This window comes from Octodon degus, unplaced genomic scaffold, assembly GCF_000260255.1.
Source record: "Octodon degus isolate 3935 unplaced genomic scaffold, OctDeg1.0 scaffold00092, whole genome shotgun sequence".
Lineage (NCBI taxonomy): Eukaryota > Metazoa > Chordata > Mammalia > Rodentia > Octodontidae > Octodon > Octodon degus.
Genome location: NW_004524668.1, coordinates 8,433,981 through 8,461,450, shown reverse-complemented (window position 1 = coordinate 8,461,450; position 27,470 = coordinate 8,433,981). Strand labels below are relative to the sequence as shown.

The following is a 27,470-nucleotide window of genomic DNA, read 5'->3' as shown; positions in this document are numbered from 1 at the left end:
TGTGAGGTTCGAACTCCAGCAACCTGAGGCTGACAGCTTTGTGGAAGCAGCCACTTAAAGGCCTGAGCTAGGGCCAGGCCCCCTTTATTTTATTTTTATTTTTATTATTTTTTTGCAGAACCGGGGATTGAACTCAGGCCCTTGCGCTTGTCAGGGAAGCGCTTATTCTACTGAGCCATCTCCCAGCCCCTACAGTGTATTTTATGATTTAATATTTTAATATGTTAGAATTAACATTTTAAATATATTTTTAGGCAAAAATCATTAAAGCCATAAATGCTATGCATATAAATACATATACTGTACTGTACACTACAAAATCCTGCTGTTGTGGTTTGGGGTTTTTGAAAGTTGAGCAACATGTACAGGACACGGTCTATAATAGTGTTTTATAATGAATCACTCAAGAATCCCATACTACAAGTGCAGGAAATCTATCCACACACTAAATACTAAAGAATCCAGCTGAGGGCGTAGAGCTCATAACAGTGCCTCACACCAGTCCAATGGGAGGCCTGGAGCCCACAACAAAGTCGCATGCAGGCCTGCTTCATGGGTCTGTGCTGGAAAGGCCCAGAGTCCCCGGTAGAAGCTAGGAAATCTATGTCAGTGGGATGAAGGATCTGTGCTGGCAAGCTGAGGGATGCGAACCGGAGCTAGAAGCAGTGCTCAGGGTAAGCACCAGAGCTCCCCACAAAGTACCACAGCCATCCTCAGCAACAGTGAGGTCCCAAGCTCCTCCAGCAAGGAGGAAAGCCCGAGTTCCCATCAGGAAAGCCAATGCGACAAGCAAATTGTGCTCATGGTGAGGACCCAAGCTTCTCCGGAGTTCATCGGAAAAGCCAGCATGACGAGGCCCTCCAGCAGAGCAGCCCGAGAACTAGCCACTTCAGCAGCTCCAACAGCTTCTCCAAACAGCATCCCTAACAGCGTTTTTGCAGCTTTTCCTGTTCTGCCTTTTATGCTACTGGCACCCATCCTCAGGTGGGCCTCCCACACCCAGCACCATGCTAGTTCAGTGCAGCTGGGTAGAGGAAGTTGACCATCGGGTAGCTATCCACCACACCCTCTCAGTATAGCGAAAAATCCACAATAAATTATCTAGGTTTTTTTTTCTTTTGTTTTTTTTTTTGGTTTTGTTTTTTGCGGAACCAGGGATTGAACTCAGGCCCTTGCACTTGCCAGGCAAGCACTTATTTTACTGAGCTAACTCCCCGGCCCCTAGTTGAACATTTTTTGAAAACCTGTGAAACAGTGAGCCCACAAAAGTTGGGCTATGAAATAACGAAGGACTACTGTATCTGACATGACAGGTTTGGGTGGGAGTTTTAGTTATTGGTGTATAGGAGAGTGGTGTGGAGTGAGGGGAAGGCAGCGAGGATGACAGCCTAATGGTTTTTACCAGTGACTTTCTTAATGTTGGGTATTACTTTAAAAACTATTACTACTAGGGGCTGGGGAGATATAGCTCAGTGGAGTAAGTGCTTGCTTGGCAAGCGTAAGGTCCTGAGTTCAATCCCTGGTACCACTAAAAAAAGCCCAAAACAACAAAAAAAACTTATTACTATATTGAAAGTATGCTGATCAGGTCTGGGGACAGTTACTTAGGCATGAACCATAGTGTCTTTTTTCCCCCCAGAACTGGGGATTGAACTCAGTTGCCAGGCAACTGAGTTGTGCTTGCCAGGCAAGTGCTTATTATGTTGAGTCTCCCGGCCCCAAACCATAGTGTCTTAAAAGGCTTTTTTTTTTTTTTTTTTTTTCCATCTAGATCCATGAACTGGGACTGGATAGAGTCTCCTTTCCTACAGCCATGGAAAACAAAGAAATGCTCAGATCTAACTAATAAGTCCATTTGCTCTGGGTTGTTTTTTTTTTTTTTTTTTTTCTTTTACATTGATACCAAATTGCGAATTTACGTAATGAAGTTTAGAAATTCAGTGCTTTCCCATAAAAATCTTCAGATTCTTAAAACAGCAGATTTTGCTTTTTTTTTCTTTTTCCTTTTTTTTTTCTTTTTCCTTTTTTCTTCTTTTTCTTTTTTTTTTTTTTTCGGAACCAGGGATTGAACTCAGATCCTTGCGTTTGCCAGTCAAGCGCTTATCCTACTGAGCCATCTCCCCGGCCCCTTGTTTTTTTTTTGCTCTTTTTCCTTTTGGTGGTATCAGGGATGGAACTTGGGACCTTGTGCTTGTGAGGCAGGTGCTTATGCGCCTAGCTATCTCCCTGGCCTGATCTTGCTCTATCAATCAAGACTTGGCGGCACCTGTCCTGTCTTTAGGCAGGACAAGTGCTGGTGGGTCCCTTTGTGTACCCTGAGTGTGGGGTTTGGCACTTGGTTTCAAATGCTCTTGAAGTCATCTAAAACTCAGATACTGAATCTTGTGTTTATGTTGCAGAAGTTTGAATAGAGGGTCTCATTTTCAAAGCAAGCAAATGGTACAATTTAATAAAACAAGGCATTCACTGAAAAGACTTGAAATGCCCTTAAAAGGCAATGGAGCCGGGGAGATGGCTCAGTAGAGTAAGTGCTTCCCTGGCAAGCACAAGGGCCTGAGTTCAGTCCCCGGTTCTGCCAATTTAAAAAAAAAAAAAAAAGACAAACTTATTTATGGGGACCAGGGAGATGGCTCAGTGGAATAAGTGCTTCCCTGACAAACACAAGGGTCTGAGTTCAATCCCCGATTCGGGGGGGGGGGGGGGGGAGGCACTGGAGGGCTGGCCATATAGCTCAGCAGATTAAAGTGCCTGCAAGCAGGCACGGGGCCAGGGGTTTGATCCCCAGGCCTGACGTGCCCCACTGGGCATGATGGCATGCACCTGTAATCCCAGCACTTGGGAGGCTTAAAACAGAATCACTACTAGTCCAATCTACATAGTGAGGCTCTGTAGACCCTGTCCTAAATACATTTAAAAAAAAAAAAAAAAAAACTTACTAGAAAAAGTAATTCTTTCCATAATTAATAGTTCAAATGAGTTGGTAAAAATTTAAGATTTGAACAGAGCAAGGTAGCTTGAACTGTCTGTGTCTGTGGACTGTAGCACCCAGACATTACTGCACTAGGGGAAATCTGGGCACATACTGGGGCGAGAGACTGTTCTAGAACATCCAAGGCTTTTCTTCTTTCCCCAGTTGCTCTTGACAGTTTGTAGTCTGTTTTACTTTTTTTTTTTTTTTTTAATTTCATGTATCTAGGGGCCAGGGAGATGGCTCAGTAGAATAAGTGCTTCTCTGGCAAGCACAATCCCCGGTTCCACCAAAAAAAAAAAAAAAAAAACCAACCCAAAATATAAATTAATTAATTTTATGTATCTAGTCCAGGGTCTCACTGCACAGCTCATACTCATAGTGAGCCTTCTGTTCCAGTCTCCCCAGCCCTGGGATTACAGGCATCACCACCACACCCCATCTTGGTGGCCAGCTTGATGCCCGAGGCGGGGCTGGCACAGCATGTGGTACTGGGGATCACATCCAGGTCCTTGCGCTTGCCTACGCAGGCACTTACACCGCTGAGCTATGTCCGCGGCCCCGTTTGTGGTCTTGGTGGTTGGCCTCTAAGTCAGGGGGTCCTGACATGGCACTGTTGAGCTCTGGGAGCATTTCTTTGTTGTGAATACAGTCTTGTGTGTTGTGGGATGTTTAGCAGCTTCCCAGGCCTCTACCCCATAGCATCTTTCCCTGGTAATGACAACCTCACAAAAAGAAAAATGTCTAGACTTTGTCAGATGTCCTTAGGGAGATAAAATCACTTCTGGCTGAGAAGGGTTGTCAGAGATCTGTTTTCCAGAGAAACACATATTTTGGCATAACATTTCTCTTTCTAGTAACTAGTTTGTTTTGTTCTCAATGAGTAGGATCTTCTCTAAGAAAAAGCAGTGACAGCAATGGCACCTGGAGGTTTGGCCTTTTTGTTCTTTGCACAGGTGTCATGTGTCAGTCTGTCCTCACCCCCCTGCCCGAAGACACTGGTGAGTTTGTGGTGCTGGGGGCATTGGTACCATGGGTACCAGTATCTTGCTCAGGAATGAGAAGATCAGGTCCTGTGTGGGCTCTAGACTACCATGTTATTGGGTAAAATGTATTGGACAGGAGTTCCACTTTCTGTGCCTTCTTAGCCTCTGTTTTGGCTTTGCTTTGCTTCTTAGTTTTGACAATAGACTGGCCAGGCTCTGGTTCCAAGAGAAATTCCATTGTATTGCCGCCTCTTCTGCGCTAAAGTTTACTTGAAGTCTTAGGAACTTCAGTTCCACAGACCTGATTTACTCTAGGCCTTTCCCCAGGTGCTAGTTGCAGAGTTCAAGCCTGTGTCCGTAGAAAACAGATTATAAAATAGTTGCTAAACATAAGCACAAAGGGATGTGAAAGAGAGACTTTACCCTGATGAGGTGATTGACCTGGCAGAGCCGGAGAAGACATTACAGAGAGGAGACATGTGGGGTTTGCAGATGAGCAGGAATTTGCACAGGGAAATGATGTTGCTGGCACTTGGGGTCACAATGGCTCAGTGCTGCAGGTGTGGGTGAAGATGCTTTGGCATTTAGACATGATCCTGCAAACTGTTGAAGGGCTTCAAGCCAGGACTGAGGATCACATTCAAGGTCCAGAAGTTGATTTGATTTGTGTGGCTCTGTGAAGGACAGGCAGAAGGCTCGGAGGAGGCTGTAGGAAGAATGCCAGAACTGTTGCTGTGGCCTTGGGGCTAGGAGGAGAGGACCTACAAAGGGAGTGAGGGCCCCAAACTCCAGAGTCTAGTCCACGTCCGTCACCTCAGAGGACATAGTTGTGTCCTTGCCTAGAGAGAGGTCACTCTCCTTAGTTCTGAAAATAAAGACCTACGTTTTTATTTAAGAGAGATATTTTTCCACTTTTTATATACATTTTTTTCCTCTAGGAAATAGACAGACGGTTGGAAAAAAAACTGAAGATCACACAAAAAGAGAGGTAAGGCTGCTGTCTGGTCTGAGGGCTCGTGCTCTCTGCTATGGAGAGCTGGACAGTCAGTGGTGTCTGCAGCTGGCCTTAGGTTTAGCAGTCAGGCTCTTGGGCAGCGAACCCTCCCTCCTGGTTGGAGACCAGAATGTGATGGCCTGGGGCTAGGGGGATGAGGCTGAGGTGCTGCACCTGTCCCACCCTCAGTGGGCCCCAGTATGCTTGCCTGATGGAAAGTGGGGAGGCGGCAAGTAGTGAGGTTGGGGTTTTAAAGCTGGCTGTGCCCCAGTTGCTGAATTTGGAGCAAGTTGTTTCCCTCCTTGGACATCAGTTTCTTCCTCTGAGATGAGCAATGGACATTCCTTTGGGATGAGTTCGGGCAGATGATCTCTCTGGGGGCTGAGTGACTTGGCAGTTGAGGACACCCTGGAAAGTTTTTGAAAGACCTTTCAGGGATAGCTGTATTCCTTAACCAGACAGCAGAGGAAGTGGGTTTCCAGAGCAGGTGCATATTGTCTTTAGCCTTAAATAATCTGTTGGTTGTCCCAACACAAGTGACAGGGAAGAAGGTAGGATTTTGGATTTGCTTAAAGGGCTACACAGTCATTCCTGTGCTACCTGCCCACCTGCTGGCTTTCCTGGCTCTCTGCCAATGTGATCAGATTCCTGGCTTTCTGTTAGTGTGCTTCCCTTGGCAGCTACACACCTTGCTGCTCACGGGGCCTTACCATGTTCCTGTCTTGGCCAGGACTCTGACCAGATCACCCTGGAGCAGCTGGGTTCCTCAGGCCCTACCCCTTCTGACCACCCAGGCACTCAAAAAAAAAAAAAAAAAAAAAACCCAACCCTGTGGGCCCATGTGGCTCTAAAATTAGGGTTGCTCTGGGAGGGTCCGGGTGGCTGGTGTGGGTGATCATTCTTGCCTTGGTCCCTTTCTCCTTCCATGGCTTTTGTTTTTCTCCCTGTGTTGTTTTCCCTTTGAGTTTTGTCAGTTCCTCCTGGCCTTGTGGACACATCACCTTGATGTGCACATGCTTGGATAGTGCTTCTCTTGAGCGCTGCCATGTGCTGTTTCTAGGATTGTCTTTCACTCCAGCCCCGCCGCTATCCAACAGACTGGAAAGCCCTGGTGAGGGAATTTTATCTGCCCAGTTACTATTTGGAAGAAGTGACTTGTGTGATGCAGCTTGCTTATGGGAGGCCCGGTCACTCGGGCAGGCTGGGACTGTCTGAGGAATCCTGTCTTGCCGCCTGGCAGGGCTGTTGTAGTGGGCCCTGAGTAGTGTTTGACTTGTTTGAGACCACGAGGTGGAGGACCTGGCTGGGGGCTCCCTCCACCAGCCTCTCAACAGTGCTCTCTGTAAGGAAATGGGGATTTTAACTGAAGTCACTCAATTCTGGACATGAAATGTTTTGCTTCAGGGGCCAGTGCTTGGCAGGCCTGTGGTGACAATGGATAGAAGGCCTAGGCTGGAGCAGTGCTCTGTCCGCAGTCAGGCATGAGGTCCGAGCAGCAGTTCCTGTGCGCTGCCAGAGCTGGTAGTGAAGTTGCTTACTTCAGAGACTCTTCTGAGGAGTGGGAGTTGGAGTGTCTGTCTGGTCAGAGGCCAGAGACTGTGAAGGGGGGCAGTACTGAGGGTGAGTGGGGGCCGTGGACGGGCCTCCAAGCAAGGGTGTGACTGGTGAAGCTGTGTTTGCTCTTTGTCAGCAGGAAATCCAAATCTCCTCCCAAAGTGCCCATTGTGATTCAAGACGATAGCCTTCCCACCGGGCCCCCTCCACAGATCCGCATCCTCAAGAGGCCCACCAGCAACGGTGTGGTCAGCAGCCCCAACTCCACCAGCAGGCCAGCCCTTCCAGTCAAGTCCCTAGCACAGCGGGAGGCTGAGTACGCCGAGGCCCGAAAGCGGATCCTGGGCAGTGCCAGTCCTGAGGAGGAGCAAGAGAAACCTATCCTTGACAGGTGAGTGCAGCTGGTAGAGCTGAACATCCTCCTCATGGGTGGTCTACCCAGAGCAAATTCAAGTAAGGCTTCGTTAATGGTAGACTAGTGAGACACCACTGCTGTGCTGTCAGCACCCGCTTGTGGGCCTGTGCACTCAGTGCTGAGGTGGTTGTGGTGGTGGCTTGCCACACAGGTAAGCTGTGTCTGCCATTTGCAAACTGTGTGGGCAGTGCTGAAAGCCACATAAAGGCATGACTGGAATGCAAATCTCTCACTTTGGGCTGGGGAGATAGCTCTGTAGTCTAAGCACCTGCATGGCAAGTGCGAGGACCCAGGTTCAATCCCCTGTACCACATGCTGTGCCATCCCTGGAACCCCAAAGTGGGCGTGGTGGTGCATGCCTATAATCCCAGCACTGGGGAGGCTGAAACAGGAGAATCACTGTGAGTCTGGGCTGCATAGTGACACCCTGTGCCAAATAAATACATATAAAAGAGTTTAAAAAATTAAAATCTCGGGGCTGGTGAGATGGCTCAGTGGTCTAAAGCACCTACTTAGAACAAGCTTAGCAAAGCACAGGGACTGCGGTTCAATTCCCAGCACCACATGCCAGCCAGCCCCGCCCCCTGGTGGGCTGAGCTGCCCCCCACACACAAATAAATAAAATTTTTAAAAAAATAGTTTAATTTGAAAAAAAATTAGGGGCTGGAGAGATGGCTCAGTGGTCTAAAGCACCTACTTGGAACAAGCTCGGCAAAGCACAGGGACCGCGGTTCGATCCCCCAGCACCACATGCCAGCCAGCCGCGCCCCCTGGTGGGCTGAGCTGGCCACACACACACACACACACACACACACACACACACACACTAAATAAGATGTAAAAAAAAATTTTTTTTTTTAAAAATTAAAATCTCCCACTTTCCTCTTCTTATCTCACAATACCTAACCACTAGCCTAATCTGAAAAATGGGATCGTGGTAATGCCTGCCTCACCAAGGCATGCAGTTGAGGCAGTGAGAAAGTCACACAGTGGAAACTGCTGTTCGTGCATCAGTGTTACCTTGCAGTCTTTTCACTGTGATACTTTGGTGTATTTCCTAAACACTGTTTCATGCTTAACTTTTTGCCCTGTAGCACTACAGGTTGTGTTACTTGTGGATTCCTAGGAAAGTGGTATTTGTTTACATGGTCTCTAACTTTGAGGGGCTTCTTTGATCTGACATTCTAGGGCTTGATGAGCTAACCACTGATGGAGAGTGTAGTTCAGTGGAAGAGTTAAAACTTGGCAGCGGGATGGCATTGAAAGGCTAGGTGGTAGGAAGGAGCTTGGTGACTTAGGGAGGAGTGAGGCAAGAGGGGCTGGAGCCCCACGTGTAGAGTCAGGAAGACGCAACAGCGAGATGGCAGGGCTGTCCTATCTGGCTTTGAAGGCAGCGGTGCGGGGTGCACAAGCTGCTGCTCCGTGTTGGGAAGCCCTCAGGGCTGGCACCACAGGGTCTCCTAGGGCCTTGGCCTGGAATCGCGTTTTAATGTTTCAGTGAGCCTCACACACAGGAAACTAACCCACCAGAGCGTCTCACGTTGGGAGGTTGCATGTAGATCCCAGTGTAAAATTATGGGCGCCTCCCTCCCCCACATCACTCTGCATAGGAATAGTGGGCTAGAAAATGACTTCATCTATAAATATTCAAAAAAGAAAGAAAAATGACTTCACAGGAGAGGGTCTACAAAGGGAGTGAGGGCCCCAAACTCGAGTCTAGTCCAAGTTTATCACCTCGAAGGAGCTGTGTTCCAGTTAGTAGGAGGAGCAGGAACAACTAAATCTACATGCTTTCTGTGTTTTCCCCCCTCCTTTTGAACCCAGCGTCTTCACACTGAGCTATATCCCAAGGCTTTGCTTTTCTTTTTCTTTTTTTTTTTTTTTTTTTTTGAGACATGGTCTCATGAAGTCACTAAATTCTCCACACTAGGCTCGAAACTTGCCTGCTTAAGCCTCCCCGTGCTGGAAATACAGGCAAGCTTCACCACACTCATTATGTTACTTGGGTTTTTTTGTTGTTTGTTTGCTTTTTTATGTATTTGGTACAGGGCCTCACTATGCAGCTTGGACACTCCAGTGCTGGGATTACAGGCGTGCACCACCACACTTGGTGGCAGAGCTGGTGGAGCATGTGGTACTGGGGATCAAACCCTGGTCCCTGCGCTTGCCTAAGCAGGCGCTTAGTCAGCTGAGCGATCTTGCCAGCCCACTTTCCCTGTTTTGAAGGGCTGTCCAGCTTTTGTTTTCTCTGCCGTCTACATCTTTCCCAGGGGGAGATTCTGTTTTCATCAGGCTTCTCTAGTTGATGAGGTGTACTAAGTGCCTAGCTGGAAGAGAAGCAGGAGGCAAAACAGGGAATGTTGAGGTCTTTCCTTGCCCGACACTGGAGAGCCTGTGTTGCCCAGGGCTGCTGCCGCGGCCAGGGTGCTGCTTCCTGTGGATGAGTGATGGTGAGCCAAAGAGGGAGAATGCCGTGGGCTGCCCTCCTGCCCACAGGGCCTCCCAGCTTGGAGATGCTCCCATCTGCTTGCCAAAGCAGCAGGCTTGCGGAGCCAAAGTTGGGTCATAGCTACTGTGCTATCTGTCTCGGTTACAAGCATGGTTAATTTTAAGATCCAGGGACATCTTTTGTAGCTTACTTCAGACCTCCTTCTGATTTTCTTTGCTGCAGGCCAACCAGGATCTCCCAACCAGAAGACAGCAGGCAGCCCAATAATGTGATCAGACAGCCTTTGGGTCCTGATGGGTCACAAGGCTTCAAACAGCGCAGATAAATGCAGGCAAGAAAGGATGCCACCGCTGCCGCTGTCACCACCTCCTGGGCATCAGCCACGGGTCGCACTGCTGTGGCAGACAGCCGGACTTGAGCAGAGGGAGCGACCTGACTTACTTGCACTGTGATCCCCTTGCTCCGCCCACTGTGACCTTGAGCCCCATGCACTGTGACCTTCCTTTCCCCCCTTCCCACTGTGATGGCATGTCCTGACAAGGGTTGTCCCAAGTCAATGGAAAGGGAAAGGGTGGGGTTAGGGGAGGGTTGGGGGGACCCACCAAGGACTCAGAGTAGAGAGTCAGACAGTGCCACTTGGCCGCTTGGGGTAAAGCCGGTGCCAGCAATAAGTTTATCATGCTCATTAATTTGGGATTTCAAAACACAAATGAGAACTTCACCTACCCGCCCCAAGTGCATGTCTTCATCACTTAAGAAGTGAGTTCCATTTGAGAATATCCTTTTTTTCCCCCTTCTTCCTATTTTTGTTTATACAAATATCTGATTTAAGAAAAAGTGCATGGGAGGGGTTTTAGCAGTTTAATTTTTTAATTGAGAAAGGGTAGTTTGGTAGTATACTTAAAAATGTTTCTGGTTTGTTCACTAGAAACATCAATTGATAGGATTTTGGTGAGCTTAGCTTCTATATTCCTACTGCCGCCCAGAAAAGGGGCAGGGCTCTGCAGCCCCAGGACAGGTGAGCACCCCATGCCTATACCTCCCTCCCGCAGCTCAGCCCCAGGCCCCTTGCCCTGCCTGGAGTCAGGGCTAGCTCTTCAGGCTCAGAGAGCCCAGGGAGGGTGCCAACCCCACCTCTAGTATTGTGGGAGATAGGGAAAGTGACAGGCTTCCCCTTCCCGTACCCCTCAGGGTGGCTTCCTACCAGCCAGGCAAAAGAGCAGAGAGCATCAGGGAGTGAGATTGCACTCCTGGGCTTCAAATAAGCAAGGGATACAAGGCTTGGTCAGTATTTGCTGTGAGCACAGGAAGACCAGGAGAGAGTCTGGCTCCTGGATCTGAGCCTGCACCTGGTGCGGTCAGAGACTTTCCCACTCCAGCAAGGCTGGAACTTTCTCCTCTGATGGCTGCAGCTCGGTGACTCTACCTGCTACATTTCCGCTGTGAAATCAGTACCTCAGGAGCAGAATGATGAGTTAAGTAGGAGAAGGGAAAGCTGTGCGTTGCAGAGATGGATGGCCGACCAGTTCCCCAGAGGCCAGAGCTGCCCTTTCCTCCTCATTCCAGAGCAAGGGCCTGCTATGAAGACGGTTTCTCCTCTGGCCCTGGAACCTGGAGATTTGCTTTGATTCCTTGAGAAGACGCTAGCAAGGCGCTGCCCAGAGCAGCTTGTGTGTGTAGCCTGCCTCTGCCCAGCTCGCTTTTCTCTTGGGATGCACTGTGCCCTACCCTCAGCCAGCCAGGCGGCCTCCCCACTCCGGACCGATGGATGGGTTTTGGAGTGGTTGGTGTGGTTTTGGAGTAGGGCAGCTTGTGGTGGCCCAGGTGGCAAGCTGGATTTTGCAGGCTTACTCTGCATTGGGTATACCTGGCCAGGCCCAGGCATGTTGTAGGCCATCTCCTAAGGAGGAAGGACCAGCTGCCAGTTGAGCCTGCAACTGGTCCATGGCCCAGCCTTAGAACTGTGTGAAGCCAGGAATTGTCTGTGAACAGAGCCAGAGCAGAGGGTCAGTTAGTAAGAGAGGCAGTTGTAGAGTGGGCAGGAAGAAAGTTGGCTACTATCTTAATGTACTGCCCTGATCAGGTGTCCATACTCTAAATGTCTCGTACCCATCCCTCAAGCTGAGTGGCTTCTAACCAAGGCGAGACTCTCCTTTCTGTTGGAGAGGGGTGCCAAGGCTTGCAGGTGGGAAGTCCAGGTGGGCTGATGGTTCTGCCTTCCCCCTATCTGTTTCTGCGCACTACCCCCTCTGGTGGGAGCCAGAACAGCTGGTGTCTGGACTCAGCATGTGGTCAGGACTGTTGTCCCCACCTCTCTCCGGCCAAAGAAGGGACTCTGCCCACACCGTGCCTGTCACCCACCAGCAGTCATGCCTTTCTTTGGCTTCCCAGATGAGAGATGGCAGGCAAAATGAAAGAAAGCAGGAAACTATTATTTTAGGGGGAGGCGGGAGGGAAGATGGGAAAACGGTTTGGATTTTGTGTGGGTTTTTTTGTAGTTGTCTGTAACTTTCCTTAAGTGCTTTTTCTTTTCTTTCTTCTCTTTTTTAAAAGTAAGTTGCAGGCTTTGGCTTGGAAATCCCCGGGGAATAAGGGGCAGGACCCTGAGGCTGCTGCCCCTTTTATCTCCCTTCACGGTACTGTCCCTTCACCCACCTCCTCCCAGACCCCATGAGCCAGGCCTCAGTCCTTCCGGCTAACCGCTTCCCTTGAGCCACTACTCTGATGTCAGCCTATAACCAAAGGAGCTAGGGGTCCAGGCCTGGTGACCAACCCTTCTCAGCAATCAGGGTGCTCCCCACCTGCAGGCAGGATGCAACACCCTATCTGCTACCATCAGTCCCTTCCAGAGCCCACTTGCCCCGCCTAGCCCTGCCCTGCCCTGCCCAGCCATACCCTGCTCTGCCCCATTTGGGGGTGCCCTGCTCAGGGATGGGCCGGCAGGGTTGCACCCAGCCTCCCTGGCAAGCAGAGACTCAAGAGACCTCTGGGTTCTGTTTTATGGTCGTGTGATCCCAGGGGTGCACATGGGCCCCTTGGGTGTCTGAATAGAAGGGAATGGGAGGGGGCCACACCCCTGCATCTTGCTCTGCAAGTGCCGTGGGCAGCTGCCTACCCCCCACCCTACCCCTACATGCAGGCTCCTGAGTCGGCAGATTAAGCATTTTATAAATTGTATTTTAAATACATGTTTTAAACTTGTCAGATCCTTGTCCTTATTTTGACTTTTGGCCTTTTACCTCTTGCTGTGGCTGCTCGTTGTACCCAGGGGAGACATAGGCTGGGTGGTGCGTGGCTTGGGGCTCTAGAGAAGAAACCCCCGGGTCCTCGGGCTCAGTTGGGAGAGTAGAGGCTGAGGCCACTTCATGCTATCTCTCAGGGTCTCCCAGAGGCCAGGTCTTTCATGGGTACTTGGCTTCAGTTTCATGCTGCCTTGTGGGGCTCTCAGTCCCGAGGGGCAGACACTCGGGGGAGCGGGCAGCTTTATGCTTTGAGAAAGCACAGGTAAAGACTTTCTATGCAAGGGTCCTTGCGGCAGGAATGCCAGCCCTGGGTAGGGCCTTGGGATTCTCAAACCCAGGGGGCTGGGGCCCTGCACTGACGAGCCACATAGGCTGTGGAAACCTGGGCACCAGGCACAGAGGCTAAGGTCCTTGGTGTTTATTAGCTTACCAAGCCATAAAAACAAACGGCAGCTGCTGCCCAGTGGCCCATCTGAACTGCCTTGCTGGATTCCAGAGGGTCAGTGGGTTCGAGTGGGCAGGGCGCTGAGCCACTTTCCACCGTCAGAGCTGTGTTCCCTGGGGAAGAGTGGGGTGGAAGGATGATAGATGTTTGACCCTCTCCCCACAATCCTGCCAGGTGAGGGCCATCCCTGCCTGTAGCCTTCCTAAAGTGATGGAAGCAGCAGTGGGGCTGAGGCCTTTTTCTTCAGGGGGCCCAGAAAGGGATTGCTTCAGGGTTCAGTCCTGCCCTGCAACTAAGCCTGGTAATGTGGAACCAGGCTGGGGCAGAGCAGTTAGGTTCCTGTGTGGGAAAGGGCATAGTGCCAGTCCCAGCAAAATGGTGAGTACTACTGCGTCCTGCACACAGGACGTCCTCATTCTTTGGCGCCAGTGAAATGGTCTACACTGCTTGCTCCTCAGCCCTCCACAAAGGTCAGTGTTTTCCCTTTCTACCCAGTCTCCTCCCAGGCATTGTCTTGGAAGTATGGATTCCGCTAGTGTGTAGCCAGGGGCCTCCTGAGGAAGGAGGTAAGTAGATGGGCCTGAAAGAGGCCCTAGCCCTCTGGGCACTTACCTGCTTCCTTGGTGTCCTGACTGGAAGAAGAGGCTACGGGTGCTGGGGTTCTGGCTAGCTGGTGCGCACTGGTCCAGCATGTTGTGGCTGCCCTGCTTCCGACGTGCCATCTTCTTGTTCAGCCGAGGGCAGAGAGGGGTGCAGGGGGCCTGGGCATAGGGGCTCTGTAGGTTGGGAGCTAGTGGGAGAGGTATGTTTCAGAGTGGTGGCCTCAGGATTGTAGACCCAGGGAAAATCGTGGCTTTCCATAGGATTTGTGAGCTGCGTGGGCTTGGCTAGAGATGATGAGGATTAAGGAGTTGACACAGGGCCAACCAAATAGCTTACCAGGTTAAAGCGCCTGCAAGCAGGCACAGGGACCAGCGTTCATCCCCCTCCCCCGTGCTGGCCCCGCCCTCAGGGCACAAGCTGAGGCACCAGTTAGGACTGGGCGTGGTGACACATACACCTGTAATCCCAGCTCTTGGGAGGCAGTAAACAGGCAGATCACTGAGTCTGATCTGGTACTGAGACCCTGAACACCCTGTAAGCCCTTCGAAGAAAAGGAGTTGACACATTAAAGGTTTGATGACTTGGGTCCTGGCATAGTCTGCCAGGCGCCCTGGGAAGACTGCAGGGCCCTTTGCTCATCACTTGGCACACTACAGGAGCCTAATAAAGGACACCAGGACATGGGGGGGAGGTAGTCTTGCAGCAGAAAGACAGGCTTTTGGGAGCTGGGGAGATGGCTCAGTGGAATAAGCACTTCCCTGGCAAGTGCAAGGGCCTGAGTTCAATCCCCGGTTCCGCAAAAAGATAGGTTTTGGTGTTGGGCCTGAGTGTAAACTCCCCTTTCCGACAAAGCTTAGGGGGATCAAGGAAAAGTACTTAAAACTCCCTTGGTTTGTTTTTTTTACCTGTGTAAAATGGAGTATGTAATTAAATTTTGGACCACAGCAAAGGGTCCCATGTTATTAACTCCCAGTGGGCCTCATGTCAGTGGGGAGCTGGGAGATTGCCTATCTCTACAGGCCTGGCTGTTGGGAGCAGCCTGTCCACAGGGCTCCAGGGGGAGGGGAAGAGTCATCACAGGACGTGTAGGCACAGGGCTGGACATTGGATAGGGATGGCCAGCTGTTCCTGATGTGTGTCGGTAAGCCCGCAGTGGGAAACCCGGCCTCTCAGCTTGTTGGGGGCAAGTAGGCAGGAGAGCTAAGCCCCTTTCCCAGCACAGCCGCCCAGCTCCTCACCATTCTGTTTCAGCCGGCTCAGGAGGCTGAGGACCCTGTGTTCTGGGGCTTCCAAACGGTCTGCCTGCTGGTGGTTGTAGGAAACCTGCTTCCGTGGCCGCAGCTGGCCTGAGGCTGGTGCCATCTCTCGGGCTGTGCAGGTGCCTTCCTTCAGCTTCTTCTGGTAGTAGCTGGGGAGGCAGCGTCCACCTGGCTCAGCCTGGTGGTGGTTAGTTCATGCCACCCCACTCCTCCTGATCCCCTTTTCTCTCAGATGAGCTCTGGAGCGGGAACACAAGCCCAGGAGCTAGGAGACCTGGGTTCTGGTCTCCGCTCTGCCTGGTCTTCCTGTGTCCACCGGCCAGTACTGCCCTGCTCTGGGCCTCAGTGCCATGTGTAAAGTGTGGGATGACAGCACTGACCCATCACGGCAAGTCATCTGACTCCTGAGGTTCAAGTGCCCACCTCCACCCCGTCCTTAGCACGGGGATTGAATGCATCACATGGGATAGGGTTGCTGACGAGCCTGTCAGCACATGGACCATCTGCTTCAGAGAGCGTGGTCCGTTAATCACCATCTACGAAGATGTTTATCTTTTCATTCGTGATACTTGCCTCTATCATTTGTACTTTTTTTTTGCGTATTTTTTCATATATTTATTTGCCATTTTTTCCCCTTAATTTTATTGAGAGACAAATAGCAATGAGACAGTTTCAAATCAAGTTGGTAGGACAGTTTCAATAATTAACACATTGCATACTCTCTTCCTAGTGGTGTCATTTGTACTTAAATGCACAATTATTATTATTATTATTATTTTTTTTTTTCAGAACCAGGGATTGAATTCAGGTCCTTGAGCTTGCCAGTCAAGTGCTTACCCTACTGAGCCATCTCCCCAGCCCCCACAATTCTTTTTTTTTTTTTTTTAATTTTTTTTTTATGTGTGTGTGTGTGTGTGTGTGTGTGTGTGTGTGTGGCCAGCTCAGCCCACCAGGGGGCGGGTCTGGCTGGCATGTGGTGCTGGGGTATTGAACCGCGGTCATCTGTGCTTTTGCTGAGCTTGTTCTAAGTAGGTGCTTTAGACCACTGAGCCATCTCACCAGCCCCCCACAATTCTTTTTAAACCCGCTTTGCAGCTAACTTCTTCTGCTCCATTTTCCAACCTGAGGGCCATCTGAAAAGCCCATTGTCCTCTCCCTAGGGGCTGTGTGCACGCCCCTCACAGGTCCCCAGTGACTTGTACTTACCCCAAGGAACCCACAACCTGCTTATTATCTATTTTTCTTTTTCCTTTTTTTTTTTTTTTTTTGTGCTACCAGGGATTGAACTCAGGACCTTGTGCTTGCCAGGCAGGCGTTTGAGCTGTCTGTTGAGCTATCACCCAGCCACAACCTACTTATTATCATTTGGCTTTTCTCCCTCTAGGCTGCAGCACTGTTCACACAGCAAATTTTCACTCAGTGTGCACCATACTGGCCACGCTTCTAAGTGCCTGGGAAAGTGTTGCAGGAGACGTCACACAGGGCCCCTGTTGTCATTGGTCTCAGCTGTACCTACAGTGACAGTCACTCCCACGAAGGCTTTTGCAACTGCACAGGGACAATCTGCACAGTGTGCCTAAGGCCTGCCCCGAGCCTCTGACACAGGTGTCACCACTCATGGTTCAGAAAGTCGTGGGGGTGCTTGACTGAAGCTCACTTGCATTCTCCCTCCTTTGCTGTTTACCCCTTGCCCATCTCCTGTTCCCCGGAATCACTTCCCAAATAACTACCTGGACACAGACCTAATGGAACCTGGAAGCAGACCATGAACAAACAAAAATACGAAACAGGGAAAGTGAAAGGATAGGGGTAGTGATGAGGGGCAGCAGTTCGGCTCAGGGTGGTCTCTAAAGGTCTGAGGATGACATCTGATCAGAATGGGATGAGGGAAAAATCCCAATGGAAATCTGCAGGCAGAGCCACCCCCACAACGGGATGGCATCGAAAGGCTAGGTGGTAGGAAGGAGCTTGGTGACTTAGGGAGGAGTGAGGCAAGAGGGGCTGGAGCCCCACGTGTAGAGTCAGGAAGACGCAACAGCGAGATGGCAGGGCTGTCCTATCTGGCTTTGAAGGCAGCGGTGCGGGGTGCACAAGCTGCTGCTCCGTGTTGGGAAGCCCTTAGGGCTGGCACCACAGGGTCTCCTAGGGCCTTGGCCTGGAATCGCGTTTTAATGTTTCAGTGAGCCTCACACACAGGAAACTAACCCACCAGAGCGTCTCACATTGGGAGGTTGCATGTAGATCCCAGTGTAAAATTATGGGCGCCTCCCTCCCCCACATCACTCTGCATAGAAAATGACTTCATCTGTAAATATTCAAAGAAGAAAAAAAAATGACCTCATGGGAGCAGGATGTATAACTTTTTCAGTCATAGTTTTAGAGGAAATTGCTTGCTTTTTGCTTCCTTTTTCCCATTTCCTATGTGCTTGAATTTTGATGTGTGCAGATGTGGGTGGTTTAGGACTGATCTGAGGAATGTGAAACAATAACAGCACCTTCTTTGGCTCCTTGCCCTTTGCTTCATCCATTGGTCAGTGTGGGAAAACCGAACTGCCTTGTTTGAACTCTGATATATTGGGAATACTTTGGTTTCAGATTGTATAAATCTTTCCCCCTCCGATATTTTGGGGCCCATTCTTTAACACACCAGCCTAAAATTCCATATGCCACAGTAGAATAACCACATTTGTAGCCATACAAAATCTCAAAAACAAATTGCCTCTTATGCATCTATTCTTTTTTTTTTAATTTTTTTATTTTTAAATTTTATTTAAATGGCTGGCATGTGGTGCTGGGGGATTGAACCATCGTCCCGTGCTTTGCTAAGCTTGTTCTAAGTAGGTGCTTTAGACCACTGAGCCATCTCACCAGCCCTTATGCATCTTTTCTGAAGAAGCTCCTGGGGGAATAGCACACAGCAAGCTGAAGCAGAAAGGTAGCAAGTTCCAGAACAGCCTGAACTACAAAATGAGAGCCTTCCTGTCACATACAGAAAAGAAAAGAAACAGAAAAGCTTTGGGGGACATGTTCCAAAGTAAGCATAAAATAAAAGTTTTGCATATGTAAATAGGAGCTCTGACACAGGAAAAAGGCAGGGGGATGGGAGGGAGATCCCCCACTGGCCATCCAAATGCCTTAATGGAACCATTTCACAGATCATTGCTGAACAGGAAGTGTGAGGACATCCTTGTGGTTGAGTTACTGTCTTTTTAACTCAGGAAAGCTCCTGGGGAAACATGCTCTCATCAGAAAAGAAAGGAAGAGAAAGAAGGGCAAGAAGACCAAGAAAGAGATTCAGGAAATGGAGAATCCACATCAGAGGAAGAATTCCTGGGGTGCCGAAGAGCCTAGGATGGCAGCTCTGTGGCAGGCCTGATGGCGGTTTCTCCAAAAACAAGGATGGATTTCCTTACAATGTACCTCCAAGAAAAACAGCAGGTGCAGGAAGAATTATCAGTGGTAACAAACAAAACCCATGAAGGCAATTGTTAACTAGGAATTTTCTCCTGGGTTAGTTTCTCCCCAGGAGAAAAGGAAGGAAATGAAATCAGCACAGATTGAGCATTTCTAATCTAAATAGCCAAAGGCTCCAAAATCTGAAATTTTGAAATCCAGTGTTTGATTCCACAAATGGAAAATTTCACACTTGACCAACATACATGCATAAAAATGCTGTATAAAATTACCCCCAGGGCTATGTATGTAAGGCATATATGAAACACACATGAATATGTTTAGGCTTGGGTTCTATCCCGAGGTATGTCTTTATATTCAAAAAATTTTTTAATCTGAAACACTTTTGGCTCCAAGCATTTTTCTTTTTTTTGGCGGAACCGGGGATTGAACCCAGGCCCTTGCGCTTGCTAGGGAAGTGCTTATTCCACTGAGCCATGTCCCCGTCCCCATTTTTTTTCTTAAATGTATGTAGTACAGGGTCTACAGAGTCCCCCTACACAGATGGACTGAATGTAATCCTCCTATTTTCAGTCTCCCAAGCACTGGGATTACAGGCCTGTGCCACCACGCCCAGTCTCAATTGCCAGTCTCAGTGCACTCTGGGGATGGGGCCAGCATGGCGTACCAAGATGGAAAAGCATTTCAGATAATGATACTAGACACCCATGTACTAAAAGGCTTAGTTGCTGAGCCATAGCTAATAGAAACCCCACATACGGAACAAGACAGAGGTAGAGAGGTTTTATTTTATTTTATTTCTTGCACTTGCCAGGGAAGTGCTTACTCTACTGAGCCATCTCACCGGCCCCGAGGATATTTGTATCTGACAGCTAAATTCTTAGCCGCAATAACAGGAAGTGAAGAGAAAAAATTGTAAGGATCACAGTGTGATCCTAGTATGATCAAAAGCTATAGTGAATATTTAAATTCTTAAAAGTTTTTGACAGTAAAAGATACATTACTATTAATCTCCCTCAAAATCCTTCCCCGAACCCTTAAATACAATCTATTTTTCTTGCCACTTTCTGAAGCCATCCCGGAAGTCCTCTTTGATGAGTGTCTTTAGTCATATTGTCTTGGCTGCCTCAATGTCCTAAACTGACTCAAAGTATTTACCACCTTTCATGGTCATTTTGGGCTTTGGGAAGAGATAGAAGCTGCAGATCCAGTGAGGAGGTGGATAAAGGTGCATTGTAATGTTTCTATTGAAATCAATGGCTGTAAACAGTTGATGAACAAGAAGTAATTGGGCTGGGATTTAGCTCAGTGGCACAGTGTCTGCCTGGCAAATACAAGGTCCTGAGCTTGATTTCCAGGTACAGAAAAGACAAAAAAAAAAAAAAAAAAGCTCAGGCTGCCTTAAGGGCGGGGCTGGTGCAGCACCTGGTGCTGGGGATTGAACTGCCCTGCGTCGGTTTGCCCAAGCAGGCACTTTAGACAACTGAGCTAACCCACAGGCCCCCAAGTGACTTTTCTTTTTTTAGTAAGGGTCTACACAGTCCCGGGGTGTCACTATTAGATCGGACTTGTAGTGATCTGCCTGTGTTCAGCCTCCCAAAGAGCTGGGATTACAGGTACCTGCCACCATGCCCATCTCAATTGACATCTCTGCGCTTGAAGGCAAAGCGGGGCCACCACAGGAGGCTGGGATTGAACCCCTGCCACTGGGCTCTGCCTAAGCAGGTACTTCAGTTCGCTGAGCTATCTGGCTGGGCTCTCTATTCAGCTTTTAAAACAATATCCTCTCACTACTTTGATTTAAATTTTTTAACAAATTGGGGTCTGGTGAGATAGCTCAGCGAGCTAAAGCGCCTTCAGTTTGATCCCGGGGACTGCACGCCTTGCCAGCCCCACCCCCATGGCAGGCTGAGCCAGCCACAAGTCCGGGCCTAATTATATAGCCTGTAATCACAGCACTGGGGAGGCTGAAAATAGGAGGATCACTGTTAGTCCAAGCTGCGTAGTGAGACCCTGTAACAACCAAATACATTAAAAAGTAATAATAATAATAAAGTTAAGTCAGGGTGAAAAAACACGTATTTCCATACTGAACAAAAGTTGGTATAGGGCGAGCCGCGGCGGTGAGAGAGAGTGGCTTGGCCGCGGGTGGGTGGTGGGTAACCCAGCAGAAAGGTTGCCCTTCGCCGTGAGCGGCAGCCGGACTTGGGCGAGTTTCTATAGAAGCTGCAACCATCTCCATCCTTCAAAATGCAGTGGCACATACTGCGGACTGCGTCTTGGCTGACACACAGGATATGCCTGGAGTCACAGACACCTGGGCTGTTTGGACACTGTCAGCACATGAAGCGATCATTGTTTTTGCACTATGCCAAGTCCAAAGCGGTTTGGGCACAAAGCCCGCAAGAGCGGTTGCTGCACTTACCTGTAGCCCAGTACCCAGCAGACGAACGAAAAAAGTCATCAGCCACACAGCCTTTAAAGTCCAGGATCCTTTACTACAAACAGTGGGTGTGGGATGTTTCATCTACCAGGGGCTTATCATCCAGCACCACTCAGGGAACACCTTCAGAAAAAAAGGAAGAGCCTGATCCTTTACAAGACAAATCGATTAGTCTTTATCAGCGATTTAAGAAGACATTTCGACAATATGGGAAGGTTTTGATTCCTGTACATCTAGTAACTTCTGGTGTTTGGTTTGGAACTTTTTATTATGCAGCCATAAAAGGAGTGAATGTCATTCCTTTTCTAGAGCTCTTTGGGTTACCTGACAGTGTTGTGAGCATCCTGAAAAACTCCCAGAGTGGAAATGCCCTGACAGCCTATGCAATGTTCAAGATTGCAGCACCTGCCCGATACACGGTGACCTCGGGAGGAACATTTTTCATGGTGAAGTATCTGCGTGGTCGTGGCTACATGTCAACCCCACCACCAGTCAAGGAGTATCTGCAGGACAGGATGGAAGAGACCAAGGAGCTCATCACGGAGAAGATGGAAGAAACCAAGGACAGACTCACAGAAAAGTTGCAAGAAACCAAAGAAAAAGTTTCCTTTAAGAAAAAAGTGGAGGGCTGGAGAGATGGCTCAGTGGTCTAAAGCACCTACTTGAAACAAGCTTGGCAAAGCACAGGGACCTCGGTTCGATCCTCCAGCACCGCATGCCGGCCAGCCCCGCCCCCTGGTGGGCTGAGCTGGCCACACACACACCCCCCCAATAAATAAATGCAATAAATAAAAAATAAATAAATAAATAAATATTAAAAAAAAAAAAGAAAATTTAAAAAAAAGAAAAAAGTGGAATAGGGTGCCTTATATAACACAACCTACAGGCATTTCCTGTGTTTAACCTTCTGGCAACTTTGGGCATAAATACATATTTCTGATGAAATTTTTTTGGTTAATTGCCCAAAAAATACCAGTTCTTTGAGGGTTAAAGACCTAGAATGCCTTTTTAAAGTTAAATATAGGGGCTGGAGAGATGGCTCAGTGGTCTAAAGCACCTACTTGAAACAAGCTTGGCAAAGCACAGGGACCGCGGTTCGATCCCCAGCACCACATGCCAGCCCGACCGCCCCCTGGTGGGCTGAGCTGGCCACACACACACAATAAATAAATGTAATAAATAAAAATAAATAAATATTTAAAAAAAATAAATAAATAAAGTTAAATATAGAGGCTGGGGAGATGGCTCAGTAGAATAAGTGCTTCCCTGGTAAGCGCAAGGGCCTGAGTTCAATCCCTGGTTCCGCAAAAAAATAAAAAAATTTTAAAAATAAATAAATAAATAAATATCACTAGAAAAATCAGTGTTTTTAAAACAAAAGTGAGCCCAGTATAAGAATCTTGCATTGTAGAAGCAATAAGCAGTGGCTAATGTCTTTCATACCAGGGCTTTCTTCCCAGTCCTGGGGGTCACACTGGTGCTGTTTCTCCCCAGCTATGTTGTGTGCAGGCAAGGCAGTTAGCACTAGGAGACACTGGAAAAGTTGGCACTTGGTATGGCCTACGCACAGCCAGACTATTGACACTGGGTCATAGTCTTTCTGTTCACCAAGGTTTAATGCATTCACTTCTTAATGGGGAGCCACTTTTCACCCCCCAGGCTGCCTGTGAACAGGAGGGGAATGTAGTCATTCTATAAAAAGCATCTAACACTTACCTGCCATTTAAAATAGAGACATTGTATGAAGGAAGTTGAATAAAAATTCAATCTTATATATGCAAAAAAAAAAAAAAGTTGGTATAGCCACATTGTTAAAAACAAGACAAGGTCTGGCAAGATAGCTCAGCACACTGCCAGGGAGATAGCTCAGTAGAATAAACACTTGCCTGGCAAGTGCAAGGTCCTGAGTTCAATCCTTGGTTCTGCCAAAAAAAGATAGTTCAGCAGACTATAGGCCTGTTTAGGCAAGCTCAGGGACCGGGGTTCAATCCCAGGCACCCACGCCATGCCGGGCAAAACTAGCCTCATGACAAAAAGCAGACTGGAGAATTCACTTTGGGAAATATAAAATACTAAACATGAAATACAAAGGAGAGAAACAATTCCTCCATCACCCTGGTGATAATGAACAAGAGGAGAAAGGGGCCCTCCGAGTTATGGTAGGATGCCCACCAATAAGTGAGAAAAAAAGGATAGCGTTAGAAAGCCAGCATTAGGGGCGGGGCTGGCAAGGCATGCGGTGTTAGAATTATAGCCATGGGCTACCACCATCAGCTGCACTGCTCTTTCATAAAAAGCCATTTTTACTTGAAAAGGAAGAAACATTGGGCTTGGAGTGATCCCTCAGTGAGACAGTATATGTTGAGCACATGTAGAGCTCTGGATTTGTTGCCTGAGACCAAAACAAGCAAACTATGGTTATTCATCCTTGAGTATTTTGTAGATATTTTCATGAAAATGCAGTTAGTCCATTCCTTTAAGTAAAACACCTAGGGGCTGGTGAGATGGCTCAGTGGTCTAAAGCACCTACTTAGAACAAGCTTAGCAAAGCACAAGGACCGTGGTTCAATCCCCCAGCACCACATGCCAGCCAGCCCCGCCCCCTGGTGGGCTGAGCTGGCCACACACACACACACATAAATAAATTAATTAATTAATTAAAAAAAAAAAACACCTAACAGGGCCAGGGATGTAGCTCAGTGGCACAAGTGCCTGCCTGGCAAGTGCAAGATTCATGAGTTTGGTTCCAAGTACTATCCCTCCCCCCAAAAAAGAACAACTTTCATTTAGAAGTAATTGTTATTTAAATGATTGTTGCCTACAAAAATGTTTGAGGTTTTGAGTACAAATTAGAATTTTAGAAAACAGTGCTGGGGGGCCGGGGAGATGGCGCAGTGGAATAAGTGCTTCCCTGGCAAGTGCAAGGGCCTGAGTTCAATCCAAAAAGAAAGAAAGAAAGAAAGAAAGAAAGAAAGAAAGAAAGAAAGAAAGAAAGAAAGAAAGAAAGAAAGAAAACAGTACTGGGGAGATAGCTGGGCAGTCTAAGCGCCTGCCTGGCAAGTGTGAGCACCCTAATTGGATCCCCTGTACTGCATGCTGTGCTGGCCCCAGGCATGGTGGTGTACACCTGTAATCCCAGTTCTAGGGAGACTGAGACTGGAGGACCAGTACAAGTCCAAGCTGTATAGCAAGACCCTGTACCAAATAAACAAATGATATATTTTTTTTAAAAGGAATTTTAGAAAAGATGTCTACTACCATAAACATATATGTATTAATACACAAAACAGTTTATAGCAGTGAAAAAATGAATGAACTCTGATCTCTTTTTTTTTTTTTTTTTTGCAGAACTGGGAATTGAACTCAGGCCCTTGCACTTGCCAGGCAAGCGCTTATTCCACTGAGCCATCTCCCCAGCCCCTCTGGTCTCATTCGAGCCTTACAATCACCATGGTTGAAAGCTGGCGTTTAGGAGCTGCATGCATAAAATGTGTCCATGTTTAAGACCAGAAACTGAGGTGTGAGATCGAGAGACACTGTGCAGATGCCAGTGCCACTCTGCTTCCCGGCTCCTTCCAGCCCTGCAGTACCCGTATGTTCCTGCCTGCAGCCATGTCTCCCTCAGGTGCCTCCACCCTATCTTATCTTCCCTGGGTACAGGCAGGGCTTAGTACTTTGGCCACAGGTGGAGTCCCTCCAGTCCTCTCCTGGAATTGCTGTGTGGGCAGCTCAGGAAAAAACTCCTCCTCCACTAAAGTGATGGAGTGGGGCCAGGAAGATGGCTCTTCCCTGAATAACTGCTTCCCTGGCAAGCGCAAGGGTCTGAGTTCAATCCCCGGTTCTGTCAAAAAAATAAAGTGGAGGGCCGGCCAGATAGCTCAGTGAACTAAAGCACTTGCTTAGGCAAGTGCAGGGGACTGAGGTTTGATCCCTAGGCCTTGCCAGCCCCGCCCCTGCCCCCTGGAGTGCGCTGGGATGTGACTGAGACTGGGTGTGGCGGCACACTCCTGTAATCCCAGCACTTGGGAAGCTGAAAACAAGAGGCTCACTATGAGTCTGATCTGTGCAGTGAGACCTTATAGACTCTGTATTAAATACACTGAAGTGGCAGAGCTAAAGGCTATGGGCATGGGGCTCTGTCCCCGCCGTCCCACTGGAGACAGACTCCTGAATTTGTAGCCTGGATATGGAGAGGTAAAGCCTTAGTCTCCTGGTTCCCGTCTTTCCTGAAGCTCTGACCAGTTGTTTGAGCCAATGTAACCGCTTTGGTTTAAGTCAGTTTTTTGAGACAGAGTCTCGCTATGTAGTTCAGGCAGGCCTTGAACACATGGAAATCCTCCTGCTTCAGCTTCCTCAGTGCTGTATTTCAGCCAGTATATCTAGGTTTTTTTTCATCTGCAACAGGGTCCTTGCTGTCAAAACTTTTCTGCTGCCAAAACACTAGATGTCACCTTTGCAGCCCCAACCCCAGCCCCCAAATGCACCGGCCCTCCTCACCTGGTAAGCTCCTCTAAGACTGTCTCAGGTAAGGCCAGCATCTCCACTAGTACAGACAGGATCTCAAAGAGCAGAGTGTGGGGGTTCGGGACAGCCATGTTTGTCACAACATTCTGTTCTGGGGACACGAGATAGTGGCTGCCGTTACCATCAGATGGGCCTAGGTGCGTCCCCCATCAGCACTGTGGATCCTCCTCCAGCTCAGCTGCCCCGGGCAGGGCCTTGCTCACCCACTGAGCAGAAGAAGCGCCTGGTGTCTGTCATCACAGCCAGGAAATCTCTGAAGTCCACGTGACCATCTCCTGCAGAGGCCAGAGGAGGAGCAGGGTGGGCAGGGGCCTGGTAGAGCGGGCCCAGGCCCTGAGACCCAGCCATGGTCACCAGATCCCTCACTGGGTCTAGTTACAAAGGTGACACTTGTTCAGGGCAGATGCCATGGTTGTGGATGTTGGGTGAACTACTATTAGCTCCTGGGTTAGAAGCTGCTGGAAGTCAGGTCCTGGAGGGGGCAGTTCCTATCCCAGCCCTACCATCCCTGTCGATGGCTTTCAACCTCCGTAAGCTCAGTTTTCTCATCTGTAGAGGACAATTGAAAGCCTGTCACACCGAAGACAAAAGGAGTGCTTAGCGCCAGACCATGTCCACAGCAGCAGCAATGTGGCTACCGAGTGGGGGCTCCTCACTGAAGAAGACACTCACAGCAGTCCCATCTTGGCCTTCAAGGCCCTGCAAGATTTCCTGCCTGCAGATTCTGCCGGCCAGGCCCTCTGCTCACGCGCTTCCTCTTCCTGGAACCCATTTCACTCCCACTACACCTTTCAGGCTTCCCCTTGACCACTGTGTCCTCAGAGGCCCAGACCAAGCCAGGTCAGATCTCCCACGAAGCCTCTTGGAAAACTCTTGTTTTTTTGAGACAGGGTCTCACCCTGTAGTTCAGGCCTGGCTTGAGCTCACTATGTAACCCAAGCTGCTTTGAACTCAAAGCGATCCTCCTGCCTCAGCCTCCTGAGTGCTGGGATTACAGGTGTACGCCATCACTCCCGGCCTAACCACACACTTTGGAATTTGATGGAATTTTTTGTAGGCAAGAACAGCACATTTTGTTCTATGCTGTGTCCTTGGGACTTGAGACAGGTTTGTGCTCAGTTGAAATACTCAACAAACACTTATGTGGTCTCTGAAGGCATCCTTGGTGCAGCTTGGTAGGCTTAACCCCCGGTCACAGGTGAGGCTTAGGCTCGGTGAAAAGCAGGCCGCTGCTCAGGCTCACAGGGGCCCAGCCAGGTCATTCTTGGTGGTGCTTGAGGATTCCTGGCTGTGCCACCATGGAGGGAGCAGAGTCGTGGCACCCAGGGGTGAGGAACCAGGCGCTGCACAGATGTGCACCTGCCCTGCACACCTTGCGTTCAGCTACACACCGTCCCACAGGATTCCCCCTGTGTGCCCTCGTCCCCTTGCACTGGCTTCCTCTCTCCCTGCCTCAGGCCTGCTTAATCTTTTACAGGTTGGCCCCAGGATCACCTTCTCTGGGAAGCCGTCCTTCCTGACCCTTTCTTTTCTTTCTTTCTTTCTTTCTTTCTTTCTTTCTTTCTTTCTTTCTTTCTTTCTTTTTAACATTTATTTATTTATTTGGTACAGGGTCTTGCTATAGGGCTCAGACTCAATGATCCTCCTGTCTCAGCTTCTCCAGCACTGGGATTACAGCCATTCACCACCATGCCCTGTTTCGGTGGCCGGCACGGTGTAGAGACAGCATGGCATGAGGTACTGGGGATTGAACTCCTGTCCTTGTGTGCTTAAATGGCTGAGCTATCTGCTCAGCCCTCATTATTTTTTTAAGCATTGGGAATCAAACTCAGGACCTGTGCTTGCCAGCTTGATTCTTTCTTTAAGCCTCTTGAAGTTCTGCTTTTACCAGTGCTCCTTAACTTTGGTTGGCCCTCGTTCAAAGGCAGTGCCAGTGGGTCCTGCTGGGTAGCTGGGTCACAGCAGGGACACAGTAGACACCTACTAAGTGGTTCCTGGATGAACAGTACTAGTGGCTAAGGTCTCCTGGGTAGGTTCTGTGCACCAGGCACCATGCTGCGATGGATGCTTTGCCAGGATTATCTCATTTTGTCTTGACAGAAGCCTGGTGAAGTGGGCACTGTTATCAGCCCCCTTTTATAGATGGAGAGACCAGAGTGGAACAAACTTCTGTG

At 49.0% G+C, this 27,470-nt stretch overlaps 3 protein-coding genes across 7 annotated transcripts in view; 2 read left to right on the top strand and 1 right to left on the bottom strand.

The window, feature by feature from the left end:
- Positions 1-10,961, top strand: part of Szrd1 (SUZ RNA binding domain containing 1) — a 26,875-nt gene extending 15,914 nt beyond the window's left edge. Inside the window, exons 2-4 of one of the 4 annotated variants that reach the window (XM_023722603.1) lie at positions 4,893-4,942; positions 6,642-6,893; positions 9,589-10,961. In XM_023722603.1, the coding sequence (XP_023578371.1) occupies positions 4,893-4,942; positions 6,642-6,893; positions 9,589-9,691 (405 nt within the window). In that variant the 3' untranslated portion in view covers positions 9,692-10,961. Of the gene's footprint in view, positions 1-4,892; positions 4,943-6,638; positions 6,894-9,588 lie in introns of all 4 variants that reach the window. The other 3 variants (XM_004637691.2, XM_023722605.1, XM_023722604.1) reach the window with 3 other exon arrangements.
- A 2,126-nt stretch (positions 10,962-13,087) lies between these two features.
- Spata21 (spermatogenesis associated 21) overlaps positions 13,088-27,470 on the bottom strand; it is a 40,347-nt gene continuing 25,964 nt past the window's right edge. The window contains exons 9-13 of the mRNA XM_023722453.1: positions 25,500-25,571; positions 25,270-25,387; positions 14,895-15,064; positions 13,666-13,843; positions 13,088-13,166 (exon numbers count right to left, since the gene is read on the bottom strand). Of these exons, the coding sequence (XP_023578221.1) occupies positions 13,109-13,166; positions 13,666-13,843; positions 14,895-15,064; positions 25,270-25,387; positions 25,500-25,571 (596 nt within the window). The 3' untranslated portion in view covers positions 13,088-13,108. The remainder of the gene's footprint in view (positions 13,167-13,665; positions 13,844-14,894; positions 15,065-25,269; positions 25,388-25,499; positions 25,572-27,470) is intronic.
- LOC105743028 (protein FAM210A-like) lies at positions 20,441-21,719 on the top strand. Of its 2 annotated transcripts, XM_023722528.1 has the most exons (3): positions 20,441-20,452; positions 20,544-21,392; positions 21,623-21,719. In XM_023722528.1, the coding sequence occupies exons 2-3, from the start codon at positions 20,580-20,582 to the stop codon at positions 21,644-21,646; spliced, it is 837 nt and encodes a 278-aa protein (XP_023578296.1). In that variant the 5' UTR covers positions 20,441-20,452; positions 20,544-20,579; the 3' UTR covers positions 21,647-21,719. The 2 variants fall into 2 exon arrangements, with proteins under 2 accessions (XP_023578296.1, XP_023578297.1); XM_023722529.1 differs by lacking the exon at positions 20,441-20,452 and having other exon boundaries at positions 20,539-21,392; positions 21,624-21,652.

Excerpts from the sequence above, each read along its gene's own strand:
- LOC105743028 (XM_023722528.1), top strand. The coding sequence starts at position 20,580 with ATGCAGTGGCACATACTGCGGACTGCGTCTTGGCTGACACACAGGATA. Across the intron at positions 21,393-21,622 it reads AAGTTTCCTTTAAGAAAAAA|AGTGGAATAGGGTGCCTTAT; the intron begins GTGGAGGGCTGG and ends AAAAAAGAAAAA.